At 38.0% G+C, this 23,116-nt stretch overlaps 2 protein-coding genes across 17 annotated transcripts in view; one reads left to right on the top strand and one right to left on the bottom strand.

Moving 5' to 3' along the window:
• FBXL2 (F-box and leucine rich repeat protein 2) overlaps positions 1-23,116 on the bottom strand; it is a 411,994-nt gene that overhangs the window by 169,053 nt on the left and 219,825 nt on the right. The window lies entirely within an intron of this gene.
• Positions 1-23,116, top strand: part of CLASP2 (cytoplasmic linker associated protein 2) — a 140,839-nt gene that overhangs the window by 9,009 nt on the left and 108,714 nt on the right. For all 16 annotated transcript variants that reach the window (XM_066322207.1, XM_066322240.1, XM_066322220.1 and 13 more), the window contains exons 2-6: positions 3,538-3,616; positions 14,671-14,774; positions 18,061-18,152; positions 18,456-18,531; positions 19,965-20,062. In XM_066322207.1, coding sequence (XP_066178304.1) covers positions 3,538-3,616; positions 14,671-14,774; positions 18,061-18,152; positions 18,456-18,531; positions 19,965-20,062 — 449 coding nt within the window. The remainder of the gene's footprint in view (positions 1-3,537; positions 3,617-14,670; positions 14,775-18,060; positions 18,153-18,455; positions 18,532-19,964; positions 20,063-23,116) is intronic.

A 23,116-nucleotide genomic window follows, 5' to 3' on the forward strand; every position in this document is an offset into this window, starting at 1 on the left:
CATGTTGAGCTGCTTGTAAGGTTCTTGAGATTATGAGAATTAAGAAAGTGTATCTTGGGTCTTGTATGACAATACTTTAAAAAAAAATCACAAAGTTTTTACATATACCTTGTTCCAGCCGTGCAGCGCTGGAACAATGCTTGCTCTTGCAGGGCGTAGTTGTTTGGCATGCAGTATCCTGTTTGTCAGTAATTGTTAGTGATACCACAGCTGTCCCCATGGTGACAGGAAGTCCAATGCCTTAACTTCATTCTTCGAAGTTCCAGATAGTGACCTCTATAATTCCCCCACTAGATTCTCATGACTAGTTCACAGATCCTGATCTACAGAATCCATATTTCAATGTACAGTTCACAGATTCTATGAACAATTCCAAGGACATTTGTATTAAGGTTATTTGGCAACTTATTCAAGTGGAGATGTTTTCCTGGTAGTGTCCTACCCCTAGATGTCCCCCACAGAGATGGAAAATTACAGAATCACAGGGAAAATAACAGTAAGCTTGCATGATTATCCAGGTATGGTTTGAAGAACAGTATTTCTTTTTCTAGCAAAAATTTAGGTGCTTGGAAGTTGTCCGCAAAAGAGCAGGGGCAGTGCTGCGAAGTGTGCAGAAGGAAAGCTGGAAAAGGAGCAAGCTGCAGGGCAAGAATAGGCTCAATTGCTCATCACTGGTTCTATTCATAATTGGGTTTTGGTTGGAACATCTTGATTTCACTAAAAAGTCTGGTCTTTTTTTATCCAGAACAGATAACATTTCTCAGTTGGTTTGGCAACTTTATAGTGATTTGAGAAGTCAAGGATGGGCTTAATATTTGGCTTGTTAAAGAATAGCGGCTAACCAACTCCAGTTCGAATGAGCCTAAATTTCTTTTCCCCTATGAACTTGAAAAAGCACTGTTTAAACGCTTCAAACAATGGTGAGCTGATGAATCAGTCTCAACATACAAAGGCTCTTTCTAGACAGCAAGCAAAAGGCCTAATGAAAGCAGAGTAAGAAACAAATCCGTTGATTTTAATCCCAGAAGGCATTCATCCTTCATTGGAGCTGTTGGGGAAAGAGCAGTGATGCTGGTGAAAGGTTTTTCTATTGATAGTGGAGAGCCTGTGTTGGTAAATGGTCCCACATATAGTGCACATAAATAGTGCCTCAGAACCTGGAACCTCGTTGTTCCAGGTCTTCTGCAGAACCTCTAAGTTCTGCCTCTAGTTACAATTACATTTTGTTTTTTGGAATGCTGTTTATGTGACCCCATATAAATTGAGGACTCTTTCCTAAGGGCTGTTTGACTACTGCACAGATGATACCTACCAGGACATGCTGAAGCTTAGAGCATTGTGTGTTAGAACAGAGAAATATTAAAACTCATTTACAAAACCAGCAGGTGGTAGTTCACTTGCTATCCTCTGTAGTTGTGTGGTTCAGCTGACTTGTTTTATAATGTGAAATGAAAGCAAATTTTGTAGCTAGAGCAGTTTCTCCTTACTTCAGCTTGCGTCCACACATTCTAACTCTCCAGTTACCAAGACTTTTCATACCTGTTACCTTTTCCAAGTTGCAGGCCACAGAGGACTTTTCACAAGGTAAAGCTCATGTGTGTGTGCTTTCCTCTTAAGTTTCTGAGTTGCTGTTCTTCATGAGGATAGAAGTCTTCAAGACAGATTTTGCAAAGATAATCAAATGTGCAGAGAAGAGGGAAACTTTTTGAAAAGTATCTTTACACTAGAAAAGGCTCCTGTTTGTGCAAAACACATGCATGGAAAGGTGCCTTAAAACTGTCAGTGCAAGTCTCAGGTGGGGTTCATAGTTGGGAAACAGATGCATAGAAAAACAATGGATCCAGAAGGAATTTATTTCTTTCAGACGCAGGTTTTTAGATGGAGCTTTTGGAGCTATGGTTTCATATTGTTTGATAATCTGGAAAATAACATTAAAGAAAAAACCTTGCGAAAAGCCTTGACATTACCATAAAAGCTAATTTTTTTTTTTTTTTGGTCTGAGTAAGTTACTAGTTATGGTATTCTGTTTTCCTAATCTGTAGATGAGGGTTACTTGTTGGCAGTATATTAATTTAAGCCAGTGATGCCATCCACTTACATATGCTATCCTGTGTTTTAGTATGTAATAGACTTGTATCCAGGTAAGTTGTACTAATGGCGAGCTAAGTTTTAATCTCCTTTTTAAAAGAAGATCTGTTGTGCTAATACTGAATTTATTAAAACCAGCTTCACTGCGTAGTTGCTTCTCTCCCTAGGTTTTATGGGGACCTTATTTGTCTACTTTCCTACGGAAACAAGGCTCATATGATGCTGTGTGCGTGGGCCATGTGTATCACATGCACATCCAGTCAAATTTTTTTTTGGCCTGCTGCCTAATGTGGACAATTGTGAAAGATAGGTATCTTAAGGAAACAGAGGGTTCCAAAAAATACAGATCCATCCAAATTCTATGAAAATAAACAGCTAATAAAGGAGAGGAATTCTAGTCATGAGTTCATGGGGGAAAAATGTGCAGTGCGTGTCTTAGTAGAAATAAAGAGAAGGAAAAGCTGTAAGGAATGCCCAAGCTTGAGGAGGTTGTTCCTTTTGCACCTTCATGGGCAGCAGCAAATTGAGGTAACTGCAAATTGTGAAAATGCAGGTTCTGGTATTCCTTATGGGCTGTTGTAGGAAATACAGAAGGGCATCTTGGAACAATATGCAGATAGTAAACAGCAAAAGAAGTGTCCCAACTTCTTAAAATAGTTTAGTCTAACTGATAATTTCTGTTTGTGTTTTTGTTTCTATATTAGTGGATATTGTTGTCTCATCTGGCTTCTGTTCTTGGATGGGAAATTACTCAAAAGTCCAGTAGTATTTTGTATTTCCTTTTTTTTTTTCTCTTTTGGTTTGGTTTTTGGTTGGGGTTTTTGTTGTTGTTGTTGTGGGTTGAGTTGGTTTTGGTTTAATTTTTCTTTTTTTTTTTTTTTTGGTTTGACGAGGGTTCTTTATTGTTTTTTTTAACAAATCAAAAATTAGGCTTCCCTAACTTAACAAGCAGGTGGACAAATGGTCTAGTTTGGACCACTAGAGAAAGTAGAATTAGCTTTTTTTCTTTCAGGAGTTATTTTCTTTTGGGAGTTTGGAAAATGATGTAATGACCTTAGTGGATGAGCTAAGTAGCCAGAAGTATACTGTTGGAGTGAGCTCTTAGCATCTGGAAAACTTCTAAACCATGTCTTTGTTTGGGTTTTGTAGTTGAAATTACGGAAACACTGGATTTCTAATACTTATTTTCTTCTGTTTTAAGGCAAGAATTGAAAACTCTGTTTTGCTCTGGTATATGTAAATAAACTTAATCCATTCCAAATATATTCTGTTAAGTTTGTCTTGATAGAAACTTTGAAGGAATTGTTAGCTTTTCAACTGAAACTTTCATATATCTCTAAGATACACTTATAAATGCAAGTATGCTGAAAAACTAAGTTATTTGCAATATATTCTAAAACATTCTTCATTGATCCTGGTTTATTATATCCAATGCTTTTGTTTCAACAGGTAGCGCTGCTGGGATTAGATGTTTTAGGTGCCTTTGTTGACAGACTATCAGGACGCTTTAAACCATATATAGGAACTGGTAAGTGAAATACAACCTTTTTTCTTAAGATCAAACAGCAAAAGACACTTCCCCCTCCTCTCTTAGCAGCTGAAGTGGAACATGTTGAAAACTTCTTGATTATAATGTGCTTATTATAATTATAATGTACTGGCAGGCATTTTGCTGGTGTTGGAATTGAAATAATTGTGTAGTAGCTTTCAGTATTCATTTGTCACTGATTTCTTAGGTGGTGGTTGGGATTTTTTTAAAGGTTCCAGGACTGCCTTTCCAGTAATTAGTTCCATGCTGTATGGTTACTTACCACTCCCTGAGACAGTAATCTAAAATTTACATTGAAACACAAATATTATCTTTAACTTGTGTTAAAGATGGAAAGTTTTATTTGCAGATCACTTTAATCAGAGCTTTGTTTGCTGAGGCCTGTAGTCTCAGATGGTTATGTGGTCCACCTCCTGTTAGATAACTTTACTGTAGTGTAGCTTTTAGCAGTCTAAAGTTTTTATGGGATGAAAAGAAGTACTGACTGTTATTCCTGTAGGAAATGTTTACTCAAGTGAATTTCAGATTAATGGATCTACATGTGCTGGAGTGGAAGACCTTTTTTCTGGGAGGTACAAGTAAACTACACTACTCAACTCATTTTGCTGCTGTCTTTGAAAAGAGATAGTGATATTAGGACATTATTAGGACATTAACATTGGTGTTATAACACTGGCTGTTTTTAACAGAAGTTTCTAGTTCATGTCCTTTCTCAAAATTTGCTTGAGATAAGTTACATCATGTTCCCTGACCCCCAGAAATCTCAAATTGTCAAAATTTTAAGCTTCCTCTTCTTTACATGTCTGGTTTTGTATTCAAGGGCTTTGAAATAAAATTTCAAAGTTCAGAATACAAAGCGTAATTTATAACAAGCTGCTAACTAACTGAAAGTGTATTTCAGTATTCTGTGGAACTACTGCAGTAGAGTGCTACAGAATTTAAATCTGTTTTGTTGCTGAGAGTTTTACTTTGGCTGGTAGTTTTGTATTGGAGCAGTGTAAGGGAACTGGAGGCATATTGTGCTGTGCACAGTATTGATTTCTGAATAGTCTCCATTTGTAGCTACAAACACTGTTTTGCTCCAGAGTTTGGCTGAGTTTTGATTTTTATTTTAAGACTCTGTAAAACCAAAAATTACAGTAACATTATTAAAGAAAGATTGGGAAGCTAATTCAGTTTTCTCTGTTTTTTTAAGTATGAACTATCTGAGAACAGTTTGAAAATCCTATTGTTGGTTTGGGCTTTTCTTGTCACAGTAGTTGAGTAGTTTGAGATTATGGGCAAATTGAAGATATAAATTTCAGTTGTATTTATATTAAAAAAAATAAAAGAGAGAGTAGTGACACTGGGTGACTGTTGAACACATGGAACATCTGAAGCTGTATATTGCAGAAGTATTCATTAGTTAAGATAAGTAGTATTTCAACTGAAATTGATCCTCAGAGCATCTCCAGAATCAAGACCTCTAGAATATGCAGATTACTGTTGTTCATGATCAACTTCTGTATAAACAAACCTAACAGACGCTGAAATCTTAGTCTCAGTGAAGGCAGAAAACAGTATTTTAGGTCACTTTTAAAAAGAGTGATAGGAATTCTCCTCAGTTGGTAGCTCTCTATCCAAGTTTCGTAACAAGATCAGAGTAATTTTCAGGTTTTTTTCAGTGAAGTAGTAATATAAAAACACTATTGTGTCTGTCTGGGGGTTGTATAGTCCACAGCTTATAAGCGTAATTAAAAGCATATTGGTTAACCAGAAAATTGCTTCCTTCAAGAAAACTCAAAGAATCAGGAGTTTCCTAAATCATGTTCTTCTGACTGTAGATTTGTCTTCTAATGTAATCTGACTCCTGTGAGTCAGACCAAAGACTTGTATTTGACAGTGATTTGGTTGCAGATGCCTGAGAAGAAAGTAAGGACAGGAGAAACTGGCAGTGATAACTCCTTCATCAGTAGAAGTTGTCAGCAGTCTTGCAGGTTAGGGCCAGCTGAGGCACGTGGTATCTTCGGTGTCTGCCTTGTCACTTCATTTTCCTGCAGCTTTATCTGTTTACTTTCTGACCCACATAGATATTTGACTTTCACAGTGTTCTGTAGAAATACTTAAGTGTGCAAAACTCTTTTGGACTAGTTGCCTGAAAAACTTGGTGCTTGCTAGATCTTGTGTTAGAGAGGTGAGCCAACCTTTCTTACCTTCCTGACTGCCAGTTTCTATTTATGGATCTCTTCCATGCCTGTCCTCTGTTATCCCTGCCCCAGCTCAGAGACACAGTGGAGCTGTTTCTGATATATAACTGTTTCCCCTTTCAGTACCTTTCTGTTGTGGTGCATTGGAGTTGAGGAAGCCATATCTGTCATACCATAGGGAGGCACCATGTGTTCATTGTGGCATAATTGTATTTGTTTTTATTTGTCATCTGTTACTTTTGAAATTATTAATAATAGATTTCTTTGTTGCATAGCTGCTTCCTGAAAATTGACTGAATACATGGATAAGAGTGTCTACTTCAACAGCCTGTTTCCTATGCAGTGATGGTGGATTTAGGGCCGGCTCTCCAGGGCAGTGTCTTTGCTCCATGGCTTTATCATTAGGGCAAGACCCGTTCTTGAGAACTGTGTGAAAGTCCAGTTACACTCTGTTAGCTGAGTTACCTTCTGCACAGCTGTTTGCAGAGAGCTCTTATAGGCTTGTGAGGTACCACTTCCTTTTTTTATTTGACTTCCCAATCACTTCTTCAGCCTGTAGCACTATGTGGGGTGGTTGTGACCCAAATGCAGCACACAGTATGTGGCCTTGTTGAACTTCATACAATCCATATCCATAGCTATGCATTTGACAAGAGTCACATATTCTATGCCAACTGCCATTTTAGTTGTTTGAGTTTTTTTGTAGCTTGGTTATGTCCAGTTAAGTGATTCTTTGATCTGAATATTGTCAATGATGCATATAATCGTATATTGCAGATGTGCAGTGTGTTCAGGTGATATGAGGAGAAAACAAAAAACATGGAATCAAGCTTGAAAATGTTAGGAAATTTGTAAGCAAAGTAGTTCAGCTAAGTAACGAGTTCTTAGGGCCCTGCAGGTCATCTTAGTAGTATTTTATAAGGTTGGCTTTTACTTTCTCTAGTTTGGTTTAACAAATGTGAGTATATTATTTTTGGAAGGCAAACATAACAGAAATTTTCCAGGCAAGTCAATTATTTGAAATATTCCAACTATAGTTACCTTCTCATACATTGCACTAAGCTATTGTAGGTACTTGTGTTCTCAAAAAAACAAAGGGGGGGGGGATTGCACCATGACTATAGCGAAGGAAGATAGATGTAAAATACCTATCTGCTTTATTCCCTCCCTTTTTTTAAAATACAGTGCATCCTCTTTTCTAGGTGAAGTTTCATTTTTATAGCTGCTTTCACTCATAACATACCTGCAACCTTAAATACATTTTTCTTTTAATAAAGAGGGTTGCATTTTGATGACCCTGAGATGTTTTTATTTGTGATTCAGATCTCAGTAAATGATGAAAGTATAATAATACGTTATCCAACTGCAATATGGGAAAACATATTCCACCTTTCACACCTCATCCCCATTTAATTTCCTGTTCTGTTTTGATGGGGATAGATTTCCTTAAGCGTAGAGAACAGCTCATGTCAGTGAGTATTCGCCCCCTTAAGCATTACAGGCTTCTGCTATGAAGGGAAAAACATGAATGCTTTATTACTACTTCTGTCTTTGCAACCTACATATATGCCATAAATTACATTTGGGCAAAATCAGTACAACAGTTGTAGGGCAGATATTTTCCAGTATTTCAAAGAGCACGTTAGTGATCTTTGGATTGAAGAATAATGCTTGATAAGAGCCTTAATTCAGTTTCCTAGGCAACCATCTAATGTTGCACTAAATTTCTTCTAAGGTGTTAGCCTTTTATGATTAACCACATTGAGCATGCTCTGCAGCTGGCATCAGTTTTGGGAGTCTAGACACACAAATTTGGAATTTTTCTTTTAGTACTTTCACTTGAGATCCTTGAAAATACTTTAGAAGCAATAAATACCAGGGTATGTGTTCTTTCATAAGAATGTGTCTGTGTTCTGGGAAAAATTAAGCAATGTTTGAGTGTTATGTCTCTTGGTATTTAAAACTACTGCTTGTTCTGTGATTAAAAGAGATGTTACATAAGAGTATATAATTACTGTATCACAGTCTCTTTTCCCAGGTGATTGCATTAATAATTATAATAATAATTTATAGCCAAAATAAAAGAGACTATTAGAATTATGGTCATATGTGTCTGCATGATAAGATTTCTGGGAAGAGTGTCTACTCATACTTTTCTAAAACAAGTGAATATAACATGGCCCTCCTGTTATCGTCAAAAGAAAAAAATACAGTAAAGGTATAGAGAATCTGCTTGAGTTTCACTGTGCAGTATTATACCATGAATTTAATTTTTGCAGATATTGAACTGTCCATTAGTCTGTTATATAACTATATTGACATTAGCTTTTACAATACAGTCTGACAAGATATTGCAAAATATTTTACTTCCCTGAAAATTAAAGGAAATGTAATTAACAGTTTTAATGACCAAACACAGGTTATATTTGTATATGTACATATATGTCTAACTCTCAATAGAGATGCACATTTTACACACAAAAGCTCCATATGTAAATGTGTTTATATGTTTAATAGTAGTTTCAAATTTATCTTGCTGTGAAAAGAAACCACTGGGCAAAAATATTTTTGGAAGATAGTTCTAGCACCATATGCTAACATATAAAACAAATTTCAAGTATTTGAATTTTTTACCAGGTAGTTTCAAGAAGTATTGGAAGAGCATTTGAATTAATATCCTCAAGACTAATTTAAGTGCTCTATCGAATTCATTGTTATAATGAAGCATGCAAGTGTGGCTGCTATATCCTGGATGGGTACACTTTTCACTGGCTTAAAAACTGGCTGGATGGCTAAGCCCAGAGGTTGATGGTTGGTGGAGTTAAATCCAGTTGGTGACTGGTGGTGAGGGATATTCTCCAGGACTCAGCATTGGGGCTAGTTCTCCTTAATATTTTTATTCATTATCTGGACAAGGGAATGGAAGGCACACTCAGACCATTTGAAGATCAGACCAAGCTTGAAGATCAGACCAAGAACTGTATTAGCATGAGCTACCATGGCTATATAACATGTAGAAAAATGCTGGTTCTTCAGGTTTTAGGGCCTCAGTGAATTTTATACTCTATTTTTATTAATTTAATTGAAATGTTGAGACTAATGGCACATTCTGCTGAGGATTCAAGATTAAAAATGCTTGCAGAACAACTAAACTTAAAACTGAGAATAAATAGGTTGGAAAAGACCTTCAAAATTATCTGTTCCATGTCTTGTCTTAAAAAATGGCCAAGCTATAGTGTTAGAGAAAACCTGGAAATTAAATCAAAAAATAACTCAAGAAACCGAGTTCCTCAGATAAAGGAAAGCAGGCTTTTCTATTTATGTGAGAGATGTCTTGTCTCAAGGATGCCTTGTTGCATCTAAATGCAAGTCAGGTGTTTTGTCTGATACTGCCTTTTCATTCTAAAGCTTATGTACCTCAGGAAAAGCTGGGTTGGATTGTTGTAGGATTTTCTTTAACAATAAAATGCTGACTGTTTCTTTTTTTTCTTTTTTTGGAAAAGGCTTTTAGAGGACAGTCTATTATTTTTTTCTCCGTAATAGCTGCTTTTGTATTTTCAAATGTAACAAAAATGCTAACTTCCTGCAGCACCTCAGAAAATCCCTAAGTTTTCTTTGGTTTCCTCTATAGTTAATGGTGACAGCTAAAGGTCATAACTGATTTAAGCTGTGACTTTTTTCATCTTTTTGATTAGGTTCTCCAAAGTTTCCATTAAAAAAAAAAGGTAAAAATGTATGCAGGCTTTTAGTTTTTTAGTTTTTTTACTGTCCTGGCTAGCTAGTGCTTGAGTTTATTAGTAGTGGGAATTCATTTTACCTGAAGTGATCTGTGCTTGAGTGAAGGCTCAATCTAGGCTGTGATTCAGAATACCATCTGCTTGCTGGCCGTGTGCACTTCACTGTATGATGCCTAGAAATGCAGTGCTTTTAACTCAGAGTAGAGAAAGTCCAGACTTCTTCGGTTTCTGCTTGATTCTAGTTATTCTGGTTCTGTAAAAAACCTAGCCTAGAGCTTAAACAAGTTCAGAAGATGACATGAACATTTGTTCACAGTCTTCTGATTTTCTTTTGGGTTTAATACACTTCTTGAAACTCTTTGGCCTTTAAGACTGTTCCGATGTTCCTGAGACTGACACCTGGATAAACCCATGGATAGATCATGTGAAAAAAAGCGTTTGTTTTTTTCATCTCTGCTACTGATGATGAACAGTATGTGTCATTAATCCCACTAATGCTTTTCTTAGTTAGCTTCTGGAGAGACCCCAAGAAGCACATTAATGTTTGAAATTGCTTTTGATTAAACTGGCCTGGACTTTATGTTGAGGAGGGGAGCACTGAGACTCTCTCAGAGAGCCTGCTTATAAGTGTCCCCTTGACCACATGGACCTGTCAGGCTGGCCCTATGGCCGGCCCTGTAGGAGCCCCTGTGGGATGCTTTTCTCTCCTGTGCATCCTGCCCAGAACAGAGATGCCCTAATTGCAAAGGCAGCTCTTTCCCTCCCTCCTTTCTAATGACAGCTGTTCAATGCTGCTGCCTGAGCTGGAAAGGTTTCTGAGGAAACGAGGAAGATATTGCTGCCTAGGTTTAATCTCTTTCTATCCTCAGAGACTTCAGTAACAGAATTTTTGCCAATACTGATAACGTTGCCTCAGTAAAGATTCTTTTTTGCTTAATGCTTTTTTCTAAGTCTGAAGTAATGGACTATCTAAAGTTGGTTTGTAGAAATAGGTAGACCTGAGACTTAAAATGAGCGCAGGTATACAAAGCATAGCAGGTGTAAGTTGTCAGAAGAGAAGAAAAAGCAACAATACAAACTGAAAAACTCCAGAAGGAACTCTTGTTAAAGTTTAACAGAAGGAAATTGTTTGTGTTACTTGTGGCATTCTTTGCTGCAAGGGTCATATAGTTAAACTGCTCTGGTTTTTAAAAATACTTTGTGTGCCATTCTAGGCATTTTCTGTGATTTACTTGTTTTATCATTTTCAATCCTGGCAGAAGAAATAAATATTTAATCTCTCAGGCTGTGCCCTGACTCTGAAAGCTGATTTTGGCCTTAACTCATGCATCTACCGTCCCAGCTAGTGGTGATAAAATTATTTGGTGAACTTGGATAAATGAAAATTTATTCAGATTTACCGAGATAAGAGAAGGAAGGCAGTGGAAAAAGAAGCTGATGGGATAATAAGCTGTTATGCATATAGCAGAAAGGAGAAAGGCATAAATAGCAGCTCAGATGTAAATGCACAGCATTGTCAGCCAGTTAAAGCGGGCGATTGTCCCACTCAGCTCTGCACTGCTGTGGCCTCACTTCAAGCGTTCAGTGCAGTTTGGGGCACCAAAACATAAAGAAGTCATTAGAGAGTGCCAGAGGAGGCCAGGATGGTGAAGGGTCTGGAGGGAAAGCTGTGTGAGGAGTAGCTGAGGTCACTTGGTCTGTTCAGCCTGGAGAAGAGGACACTGAGGGCAGACCTCATAGCAGTATGCAATTTCCTTGTGAGGGAAGAGAAGGGGCAGGCACTGATCTCTGCTCTGCGGTGACAGTGACAGGACCTGAGGGAATGGCCTGAAGATGAGCTAGGAGCAGTTTGGGTTGGATATCATGAAAAGGTTCTTCACCCAGAGGGGTGATTTGGCACTGGAACAGGCTCCCCAGGGAAGTGGTCACAGCAGCAGCCTGACAGAGCTAAAGAAGCATTTGGACAATGCTCTCAGGCACATGGTGTGACTCTTGGGGGTGTCCTGTGCAGGGGCAGGAGTCAGACTCAGTGATCCTGATGGATCCCTTCCAATTGAGAATATTCTCTGACTCTATGAAATAGCATGTCAGTTTGAGGTAGGTCTGGTAGAATTAATGCCCACTATGGAATATTTTTGCTAACACTTTTAGGTTTTCTTCAGTAGTAACAACCTGTAAAATTTTTGTAGAACAATGTAGAAATCTTAACAGGAAAACCTCAGGAGTGACTGGAAGTGGTAAGAAGCTTTGACAACATGCTAAAATGTGGCAAAGAGGCAAGTTGAATGGAATATAGTGCTTCACAAAAAGTAAACAACAGCTGCAAAAGGAATTAATGTCCTTTAAATTTAGTGTAGTTTTTCTCAGCGTATCAGCAGAAATAAATAACAGAAAAGTGTCATATATTTCTAGGTTTTCCAAAATCCATTTGAAATAATTTAAAAACCTAGGCAACAGAAGATAAAAGATGGATATGGTTAAGGTAAAACAGTAGGAATGTGTGAGTCCAGACTGCATGTGACAAATTATATACCTCACTGAGTAACTTGTTAGGAGACTACCACATTGAATACAGTCTTCATGTATGGTCCTACTTCTCCTTTGTCACCCTTCTTTTAATTCTGACATCTCTTTGATATTGTTGAGTTTGCAGGCTGATGGCAGAAACAATCAAATGCATGTATTTGCATTGCAGTATTGAGGGACACTAATTCAATACTGCTGGTGAGAAAGCTTGTGCCATCTTAAAGGAAAACTGGCAGCCAAAATGATGTTCAGTTTTGAAACTTGATCAATAGTAAACCCAACTTCCAATGATTGCCTGTTGGAGCTTATTCTGACAGACAAGATGAACAGCTACATTGAAAACCAGCTGGTGGTTGCCAGCATTCAACAGCCTAATTTCATTTGTGTTGTGCAAACAGAATAGATCATTATTTATATGGGGTCTTACAGAAACTTGAGTTTTAGGGGCAAAAAGCCTGCGGCCATTTGGGCCCTTTAACAGCTCCCACAGCATGTTGTCCCTCTGTCAGAGTTCCAGGAGGGGCAAAGGCTGGTGAGTTCAGTAGCAGCACACGCTGAAATCTGCAGGCTGTGTCATAGCTTAGTTTTAACTCGGTGACCTCATCTCTGTTCAGCAGCTTCTAGTACTTGTTCTCTTGGTGATTTGAGCAGAGCCCTGGTATCTGCAGCTCCATCAAATGACTCAGAGTGCTAATTAGTCACAAAAGAGCCGTGTTCCCTGAGGACTGGCACTGGCTGTTTTTGTTTCCTTCTCTGTAAAGCTAGAATTGCCTTCAGCTGCCCAGCAGTCAGGTCAGTGTAGAGAAATCACTGGCAGTGTAAGGCATGGGGACAAGGTCAGTTCAGAAGTGCTGAAAATGGACATGAAAAGTACCATTGGCAAGAAAAATGTAATCAGTAGGTATATGAGTGATTGGAAGTTCATGGGAGTGGTCAGCTTTGTACTCCCAAAAATAACTCCTGAAGTTCTGGGTTTTTTTCTCTGTTCACAAAATGGAAAAAAACCCCCAGAACCAAACCCAGCCACCAAACAAAACAAACACCCCTTAAAAACCATGAAGACAAACTCCCACGCTATCAAAATAACAGCAATCCAAAGCAAACAAAAAACACCCCAGGCTCTTCTTTTCAAACTGTAAAATGAAAGTAGTTGTAGTAATTTCTTCAGACGAGAAAGGATAGAGAAGACAGATGAAAAACCCAAACCCTTGATAATGGTGGCTGAAGATGTCAGTGGACTGTCCGAAACCAATAGAATTAAATACTCAGATTAGGATGCTAAGAAAACCTTCAGATACTGCAGGAGGGGAAATTCAGACTTCAGCAGTGTATTTGTCAGTAACAATCATGGTACAGAAATGGCTGCTGTTTTTAATGTAGGAACAGGGGACTCAGGAAGCCTCCTTAGAATGTATGATTCTGTTCCCTTTATTTTGCTGGCAAATCTATTGCTTAGTTATTACTAAAAAATCATCAAGAACTAATAAAATTAATTCAGATCCTTCTTTCAAATAATAGCCAAATGCAGTCATTTCTTTAGTGAGTAGAAATTCTTTAGCAGTTTATTGAGATCAGGCATCAACTGTAAAATACTCTCAGGTGTTCAGTGATGTAGTACCAAGTGTAGCAAAAAGTTATTTTAGCTGTGAAGATATATTTTTTATTTGGAATGCTTAAATCACTGTCCCGTGAGAGATGACATCTCCACCAATTCCACCAACTCCGTCAATTGCCCTTCCTGAAGGAAGGCAGCACCCTCGATATCATCACCCCTCATTTGGGAGAAGTAGTACTGAAAGCATTGAAGGGAAGAATCTCACAAAGAGTAGAGCTCAGATGGAGGACAGCTCCAGATGGAGCACAACATGGAGTTGGCTATGTGTTCATTGGGATATCTTTCCTAATGTCATAGCATTAATTTATCTGATGTAATTATAAACATCTGCCTAGAAAAGCAAGCAAGAAGAATTGGCAGGTGCTTTGATTTTTATGTATTTTTAGGGTGTAAAATTATCAGCTGTCATGCAATTTTACTTAAATATTTTTTAAGGATGCTTATTTTAACACAGTAATTTTTAACATTGCTTTTACTGATGTACTGCTGGGTTTCCAGAAGATACACTGTGTGAATAAAGGGATTTAAAACTTTGGTTTTCTTACACTAAACAGTGAAGTCGCATTGATTTTAAAATAGTCATGTATTTCTATTCCAGTTGTTTGCCATTTACGGTGCCTAGCATTATTTTTTAGAAAAGCCAGATATTCTGAAGCTAACTCGAACACTTATTGAAGATGAAATCAAAGTCATTCACACAGTTTTGAAGATGTGAAGTTTGCTTTCTTTTTAACCTGTTGAAAGTTACTATTTTCTTCCATTTCAGTCTTATGCATTTGTTGCTAGTCTTATAAAATACTCAGAAATGCACTTGAGACTTTAAAATATTGTGGCCTACTTAAACTCAGCTTTTATTTTTGAATGACATGTGTATTCCATCTGTTTCAGAAAATACCTTTAAGCGCTAGAAAAATCTCCATTGCGTTTTTAATCTTTCTTACTTTCTCTTTTTTTCCTCCTCTCCTTTAGTACTCCTGCCTTTGATAGATCGTATGGGAGATGCCAAAGACCAAGTTCGAGAGCAAGCACAGAATCTTATATTGAAATTGATGTGTGAAGCAGCACCGCCCATGGTATGGTTACTTAATGCAGATTCAGATGGAGGCCTCCAGTGAGCTCGTGACTTTTGTATGAACTTTGAACATGTCACAACGTTATGGTGACTGTTAATGGTGTAAATGTTAAAGATACTCTTAATGGATTGACATTAATGTATTGTTCACCGAAGATAAAAATCTTGGCACGATGTGACTCTGCATATTTTGCACATCATAGCTAAATTCTGAATAGACTTTTTATGCCATGTCACAGGGCTTTGTTAATTAAAGCATGTTTGAAGCATCTTCTGGGTTTGGACAATAGGAATAAATAAGTAAATAGCTCCAAATTAATTTAAAATTAGATTTGTACTTGAACATGTAGGAGTACTCCTACAGTTAAGGTGCACATTTTCTAACTTAAGAGAATTTGGCTTTCTAGCCGTATGACAGTGATGATCTGTGAACCATGGGCAAATGGAAGTGGGGATAAGTTGCCCTCTGGTTTGTCATTTTTGGTTATAAGGAGGCTTGCTTAACTCAGCCTTCAGTTCTAAGCATTACATGGCTTCCAAGTGGTTAATCTTATATCTCAACTCTGAGTCTGAAAAATGGAGGACTGTTTAACAAGATTATATTCTTGAATAGTGGTGTTATTTGGAAGTCTGGAGAGCCTGGATGTGAGTAGGAACTTACTATTTGCGTTTTTAGTTCCTGAGGAAAATCTGTTTCTGAGTTCTAATTCTAGAGGTTAACAGGAGAAAAAAAAAAGGGGGTTTGTATGGGCTAATTCCTATCTTTGCTTATTCATAGATAAAAGTTTGAATTTGTGCAGTGAATAAGATGTGAGAAAATTATTGTCAGTTTCTGATAAAACATGTAGTAAGCTAGGCTATTATGGAAGATGTTTATCTCACTTTGGCTATAGATCTGATTGGGATTTGGGCATCAGGGCCTAGTAATGTCATCCACAAGAACGTGCCTTTATCATATTCACAAGCTGCAGTGTCAGTCATATTCATTTACCAAGAGATGTGGCAGTATTTTTTTATGTCAGAGGACCAGTAGTTCATAAATGTTATGTTATTGTGTCCAAGATGACCCCAAATACCTGGCATACAGACCAGAACCTCTACGGCAACAGTGTGTGGACAAGTGCACAGCAGAGCACCTTGGAGATACCTTCATTTGAACAGTTGCTGATAAAGAAATTGATGGTAGTTGCATTGTGCTACGCCCTTGTCAGGAAAGTTTTACACTGTTGGTTCATCTTTCTGCTGGGTTGTTAGGCTGTATGTAGAAGTAATGGAAGGAAATTTCTATCCCCTGTGAAGATGACTCTTAGTGTCAGAAAGCATACAAGGTTTGTGGGGTCCAAGGAAGAGCATGTGTGTGCAAGACAAGGTATGGCTCTCCGACTAACTTCCCCAGGGCGGGAGAAGCCTGGCTTTGGTTGTCTGCTCTCAGGAGAGTTTATGGGTCATTACAACTTTGGATGAATAGCATCAATCATCCTCGCTGCAGGGACCGAAACAGAGAAGTCTCTCCTGTCCCTCCAATACTGAAATACTTTAGGCTCTCTCCCTTTAGAAGAGCTGAATGAATAATTCCTTGAGGATAAGTCCTGTAAATTTCATTCTACTCACGTCATATTGCCTCTTCTAGCATGTTGTTGAATAATATTTAATTTGTCCTGTCATTAAATCGTTTGACTTGTTTTAGATGTTTGAGGATTTTTTGTTTCTTTCATGAGCAAGAACTAGTTGTAGCTGTTTATGGGCAAGAAAGCATAAAAATGTAGGTGGTATAAATGTGCATGAAAGGGACAAAGAGAGGTTGACATCAACTCTTGCTAGGGAACTTCTGAGAGTTAAAATTTCTAAGCAGCCATTTGAATTTCTCTGCTTAAAAAAATTCAGTTCTTAAGGGATAATTCAGTGAAAGACTAAATTTCGCTTTGGTCTGCTTTGTTTCAGTAGTCTGCAGTTCCTTTACCTGTATTTTTACACATCTAGCAAGGAGATCTTTTTAACATGTTTGTCCGTGAGAGTGGGTTAATTGGAAGGATGTTTTCTTCCGTAAAATCATGTTCTTTGTTTTTAAGCTATGCAGTTTTGGCAAGCCATATCCTGCTCGTCTAAGGTTTGTTTTCTCTAAATGCAATGAAGTATAAAACAAACAAACAAAAAACCACAGATGGGACAAAATTATCAAGCAGGGCTCTAATTGGAAAATTTCATGTCTGCTGTGAAGCGTGCTACCTCATTAATAAAGAGGTTGCATATTCCCTGCTCTTATGCTCTCTGTTTTTGTTGATCAACAGCTGTTTATAAGGGCTTTATATATTTTTTTTCTTCCCGGAAAGCCGATTGCAATAATTAGTACGTAATACATTTTAGCAGCTTTGTGTGGCGTCATTATAGGTTGCAGTTGCAGCACTCCGGGGTGCAGTTGGCAGGAGGGAGGTGCCTGGGCTGCAAAGTGTGCAGCTCCTGGCAGTGTGCAGCCATCCATTGCTAGGCAACGCTGCCCGGATGCTGGCCGGGCTGCAATGGCAGCGCTGCAGCTGGGGCCAGTTGCGCGTTGAGACCGTGCAGCTGCTGCCACGGAGAATCCCCGAGCTCCTCAGCTCCACGTTTGTGCTTCCAACACCCTGATACGCAGCTGGAGCACGGCAAGGAGATGGGAAGGTAACGGGATAAACCCGGGAGGCAGAGAGCCAGGGCAGGCAGAGAAAAACGAGTGCGCAAGGAGGGGAGCGAGGGTTTAGCGAGCCGGGGGATCGTACCACAGGAAGCAGCACCAGCGCGGGGAGGAGAACCGAAAGCAGAACAAAAATGGAAGCGCAGGAATTAGAACGAGGGGGCAAGAAATAATCAAAAGCCCGAGAAATAGATCTAAAGCAAAAGTAAGGGAGAAGTGGGACAGCAGGAGTATGGATAAGGACAAGCTAAAATGGATGTGAGGGAATTTTGGCGGGGAAACAGAACACGAAGCAAAAAGAATATAGTAACTTCTGTTTGAGTTAGTAGTTTGTAATGTTAATGTTTGTTTGGTGTGCATTAACTGTAAGAATTCTGTATGTTTTAAGAGCTGTTTCTCTAGCTAGATTGGTGAGGAACATTTTTTAGGAATTGGTTTTGGCATAGCATTTATCTGTGTTGTGTTCCATATTGTGTGTTTCATAAGTTAATTTTATCACTTTTCCAGTGGACCTGCCTTCTGTTATCTTTCTGCAACTATTATGAATGTAATTATATGGAATGGAATTACATTGTATTGTGCTCCTGGTTATTAAAGACCATTATTTCTGCTTTTATAGTACATTTGGGAACGCCTTGCTGTTGGTTTTAAACACAAGAATTACCGATCCCGAGAAGGAGTGTGTTTGTGTCTTGTTGCTACCTTAAACATGTAAGCTTTTTGTTTCTATGGAGATGTAATGGTTTTATCCTTCTTCTGAATGTCATTTTACTTTGAAAGTTATTCTTTAGGGAGGCTGGTTCAGTTAAATTAGTACATGGGAAGAATCAAACAAGTAGTGGGCTTTCTGAAAGAAAGACTTAAGTTACAGAATTTTTATCTTACCTAAAACTAGATAAAGGACTAGTAAGAGACAGAGCTTGATTCATGTCTGTTTGTATCTAAGCCAGAAGTTCACTTCTGCAAAAAATATTTTCTGGGATTTTTTTCTTAAAAAGTACTTTTTTTTTTTAGTTACGGTGCACAACCATTAGTCCTCAGCAAGTTGGTACCACATCTGTGTATAGCATTTGGAGACTCCAACAGTCAGGTAAGGATTTCAGTACTTACTGGCCCTTGAAAAACGATACTTCAACAGAACATTGACAGCAGGTCATTATTTTCTACCATGCAAAAAAGTAAACCAAATTTTTTCTTAATCAGTCCATCCACTGGGAGATGAAAGCAGAGTTGCGAAGGCAGCAGTATCACAATATACTGGTCCCTTTAGTTTTGTCTTCAGAAGTTGAAACTAGTAATTACTGAAAAGTAGTTGTTCCTTACAGAACATGTTGAAAGGACATAAATTTTAAAAGTAAGTTACTGACACAAAAATTAGCTCCCTCCCAGAAGCAGCCCTTATATGAAGCCTGCGATATTTTGCCAAATTTGCTGAAGATAGCATTATTACGTGTAATTGTTTTCCCATTGGAACCCACATGGCATTTGAGAACATGCAAGTATTGTTGTTAAAATCATTAAAGTAAACAAAAACATCTGCAGTGAAAATCAGGAAGTAGTTCATAATAGTGACATCTGAACTTCAGAAAATCTTCCAGTGGAAATGGCTAAAATATCTTGATTTATCTGAAATTTTGTTTGAGGGAAAAGAAAACAATAAGGGAGAACCTAACATTGGTAGGAGATGGGCTTATAAACAGAATTGGTCTTCATGCTTAATTTCTGAATGCAGCAAAGTTCTTGTGTCCTCTGTGCTGCATAGCACTGTTCTCTTACAGAGAAATTCTGTTGGAAATTTGTCCTGTTTGCTGATCAGTAAAGATGTAGTTCACATCTTTCTAGAGCAATTGTGTGTTTAAACTGCTGCAAAGAACAACACTCAAGTCATTCCAGACACTCTTTATAGAGAATAATAGCACTTATTAAAATGTATTTTTGACAGTTTTTATTGTGAAGACCGTGGTTTAAAATTTTTAGAGGCACTCTGTCTCCTTTCTTTAATTCTTTAACTGTTCTTTCCCCTTCCACTGTCCTGCCCTATTCCCTTTCTTGTGCTTATATCATGCTACCTGATTCCAGTTTAAATAAATAAAGAAAATGCTGACCACTTTGGTCCACTCTCGTGGGCAATCTTAGTCTTCCAGAAATACCTTGCTGTCTGTAGAAACAGTTGAAAGCAAAATGAAATGTCAAGACTGAGTGCAGGAGCTAACTCTTGAAAGTATTGCCCACTGTGAACGAGTCCTAGATAAAGCATATTTTTTTCCACAAATGCTATTCTTATGTCAGACCCAGAAATTCCCTCTAAAGCTGTTATTTCTAGGATTTTTTACCATCTAGGAATGCTCTAACTTGGAACAAATGCCATCTTGATATAACAGTTGTATTTTCTTTCCTTTTCATGCTCACTGTTTCAACTGAATTGGCATACCGGGCATAGAAACTGTAAGATTAGTGGCCTGACAGCAAATGTTGTTTTGATTTCTGTAACCCTGAAATTAACAATTTAAACTATGTTCACAGGTGAGAGATGCTGCCATACTAGCCATTGTAGAGGTTTATAGACATGTGGGAGAGAAAGTAAGAATAGATCTTGCAAAAAGAGGAATTCCTCCTGGAAGGTGAGCTAGCTCTTCTAGTTTTGTAATTCTGCGCCATTTATGTTTTACTGGTCATTATCTGAACTTTAAACTCACTAAAAACTCTGTTTCAAAATTGCACTAATTTTTGTTTTATATTCTAGTTAGTTTTGCATTTCAGTATGATGTTACTAGAGTTCCTGACTGTGTTGTATGTTGATCAGTTTATATGAAAGAAAATCAGCCATTGTTTTGTTTCTACCTTTGACTAATTACGAAAGCTAGACAGAGCTTGAAATGGTATTTAGTGAAAAAACTGTTTATTCCATAAAATCTTTAAAGTCCTTAAAATCTAAAATCTCTAAAATTTATACTTCTTAAAGTGTGTATATATTAACATACCACTTTACCATCACCTTCATTCCCTTCTTGATTTTGATAAGTCTACCGCTTGGTGTCAGAGAGAATATCAGATGAGCGCCTCATCAGACCCATCTAAAAAAGCTAAGAGTCCTTGTTTTTAATGGTTATTTGTGGGATAGCAAAATACAGGCGATAATATATCAAAATATGTATTCAGCTCTGGGTCCCCCAACATGAGGAGGGCATTGACCTGTTAGTTCAGGGGACAGCCACTAAATTGGTCTTAGGGTCTTAGGAGACTTTAGAGTACCTTCCAGTACCTAAAGAGGGTGTACAGGAGAGCTGGAGAGGGACTTTTTACAAGGACATGATAGGACCAGCAGTAAGGGCTTTAGACTTGGAAGAGGATAGGTTTAGGTTCGATATTAGGAGGCAATTCTTTACTGTGAGTGTGGTAAGACACTGGAACTGGTTGCCCAGAGAAGCTGTGAGTGCCCTGTCCCTGGCGGTGTTGAAGGTGAGATTGGATGGGTGTTGAGTAGACCAGTCTAGTTAAAGGTATCCCAGCCCATGAAAGAGGGGTTGGAACTCGATGATCCAAAACCATTCTATGGTTCTATGAAAGCACCATGGGAGAAGGGTGTTGAATTTATTGTTTTGCGTTGCAGGCAGAGTTCAGCCTGTTAAGACACAAGTTCGCCCTGTTTATGAGAAGGAGAACTTGTACACATTCTCTTCTATTTAATGATAGTCTTGGTTTTAGACTAGTAATGGATTATGTGGTTACCACAGAAGTATTAGGCCATATTATTACTACAGTTCAGAAAATTGAGTTTACTAGAATATAAGTGGAACATATCTGAGAAGATGTTCCTTGCATTAAGATAGGGCCTTGGACATCTTATGGAACAGAGAATAAAAGAGTGCAGGCAACACAGACTTTTTGCAATGAATGTTGGGTCTGACTGTAAGTTTAAGTTCAGTACTCACAATTACATGTGATACAAGCTGAGTACATCTTGGGATCCAAATAGGATTAAACACCATAGGTGTTTTGTATCCTCAGGACAATCAACGGCTTCTAATTTAGGTGCAGTAGGTGCCAAGTTGTTGTTTCTCCTGTCTGAATCAGCTGAATACAAAATTCCCCCTGATCTTAAAGCAAGCATGGTTGTATAATTTGCATTTACATAAAGAAGCAAGACTCTACTTGGTGCATGTTAAATGAGTTGTTGCCACTAAATCTCCAACAATTTTGGAGTGGTCAGTCCTGACAGTCAGGACTAGTGTTAAATAGTGCATAAGCTGAGTGTCAGTGCTGTGTCCTCTGCAGAAGATTTAAGGTTGGGATAAAGGGGGGAGTTATGATTTGCTTGAGCTAAACATGAGACTGTTACTCTCTGTCCTGTCCATCCCTGACAGAAAGCAGAGTTTCTATAGTCCCTTCTTACTCCTTCATGCAACTAAGAAGGCATTTGACAAAGCTCAGGAAAGACAGATCAGCTCTGTGGTAGCTCAGACTGTTGTTCTTTCAAAGGCAGACCTAATTTAAAGTGTTTCTTCCCCCGTGCCTGTCAGAGGTTTTCCCTTTGCTTAGATGCAGTCAAATTATCAGGTGGTTATGTAGGAGCTATTGTCTGTGGAAAAAAACCTTTGATGTAGAGTATCATCCTTATTTTGAGGGGAATCTGTGTTCATGTTTGTGTGTCTGGGTAGGTTTTAAGGGTTTTAAGTATTACAGATAATCTGTAGTTCAGACACGGCTGCTTTCAGTTGTTGAGTTCAGCCTTAAAGGACTGCATTGCAGCTCCTTTACGGTAAGTCAGTGCATTAAAAATTACATGTAAACATAAATATTAGAAAAATCTATTACTTCAATGTTTGGTGCACACAGGAATCAATAGAATGTAGGCTTGTTTAGTTTGCATAACAGATTACACATTACAGAGCTGTGTGTTGCTGTTTGAATGCAGTCCATCCTAGAGCACTGAAAATAAGAGCTCCTGTCTGCTGAAAGGACGGCAGGAAAGTTAATTAAGCATTGTTTTGAGAAATTGTTCAACTTCCTTAAATATGCAAATGGTATATACATGTTGTGTCTATATAAAGCCAAATACAGTACTTTAATAATAGTAGGCTTAAAAGGTTTTGTAATCTGCACCTGGTAGGGTTTGCCTTTGGAAAATACTGGATTTTCCACAGGGCTTTACTGGACCTGATGGAATGTAAGTAATGAATAAAATATGGGATCTTACTTTTGTAGTTCAATTCTATGTATTTACTGTTTATTATTCTTCAGTGCATTTCTCTTCTTTGCTGAGATTAATTGGTGAGTTTTATAAATAAAATCAGTGAGTTCCTCTTTCTATTTGTTATTTTTTAGCTTAGAAACCTCAGAATATTATTATGATTTTTGCTTGAAGCATGTTCTTTTTTCAACAATCAGTATCAACACAGTGGTTAGAAATTTGGATGTTGTTTTTGCTTTTATTATAATTGCTGCTAGAGAGGTTTGACAGTCTTTGGTGTCAGACCTAAAAGTAGTAGTGTTAATATATTTGTGAATACTCAAAGTGGATGTTACATTTATTGTTCAGTGAGCCGAAAATACTGAAGAGGTTTTGTTCTCCGTGAGCGAAACTGTATGTTTTACAGTATGGAATCTGTGTGGCTGATCTTCCCTGAATGGAAATAGTTTACATGGCTCTGGATAGCAGTTGCTTGTCTGAGTGT

The sequence above is a fragment of the Sylvia atricapilla genome, chromosome 1, assembly GCF_009819655.1.
Source record: "Sylvia atricapilla isolate bSylAtr1 chromosome 1, bSylAtr1.pri, whole genome shotgun sequence".
Lineage (NCBI taxonomy): Eukaryota > Metazoa > Chordata > Aves > Passeriformes > Sylviidae > Sylvia > Sylvia atricapilla.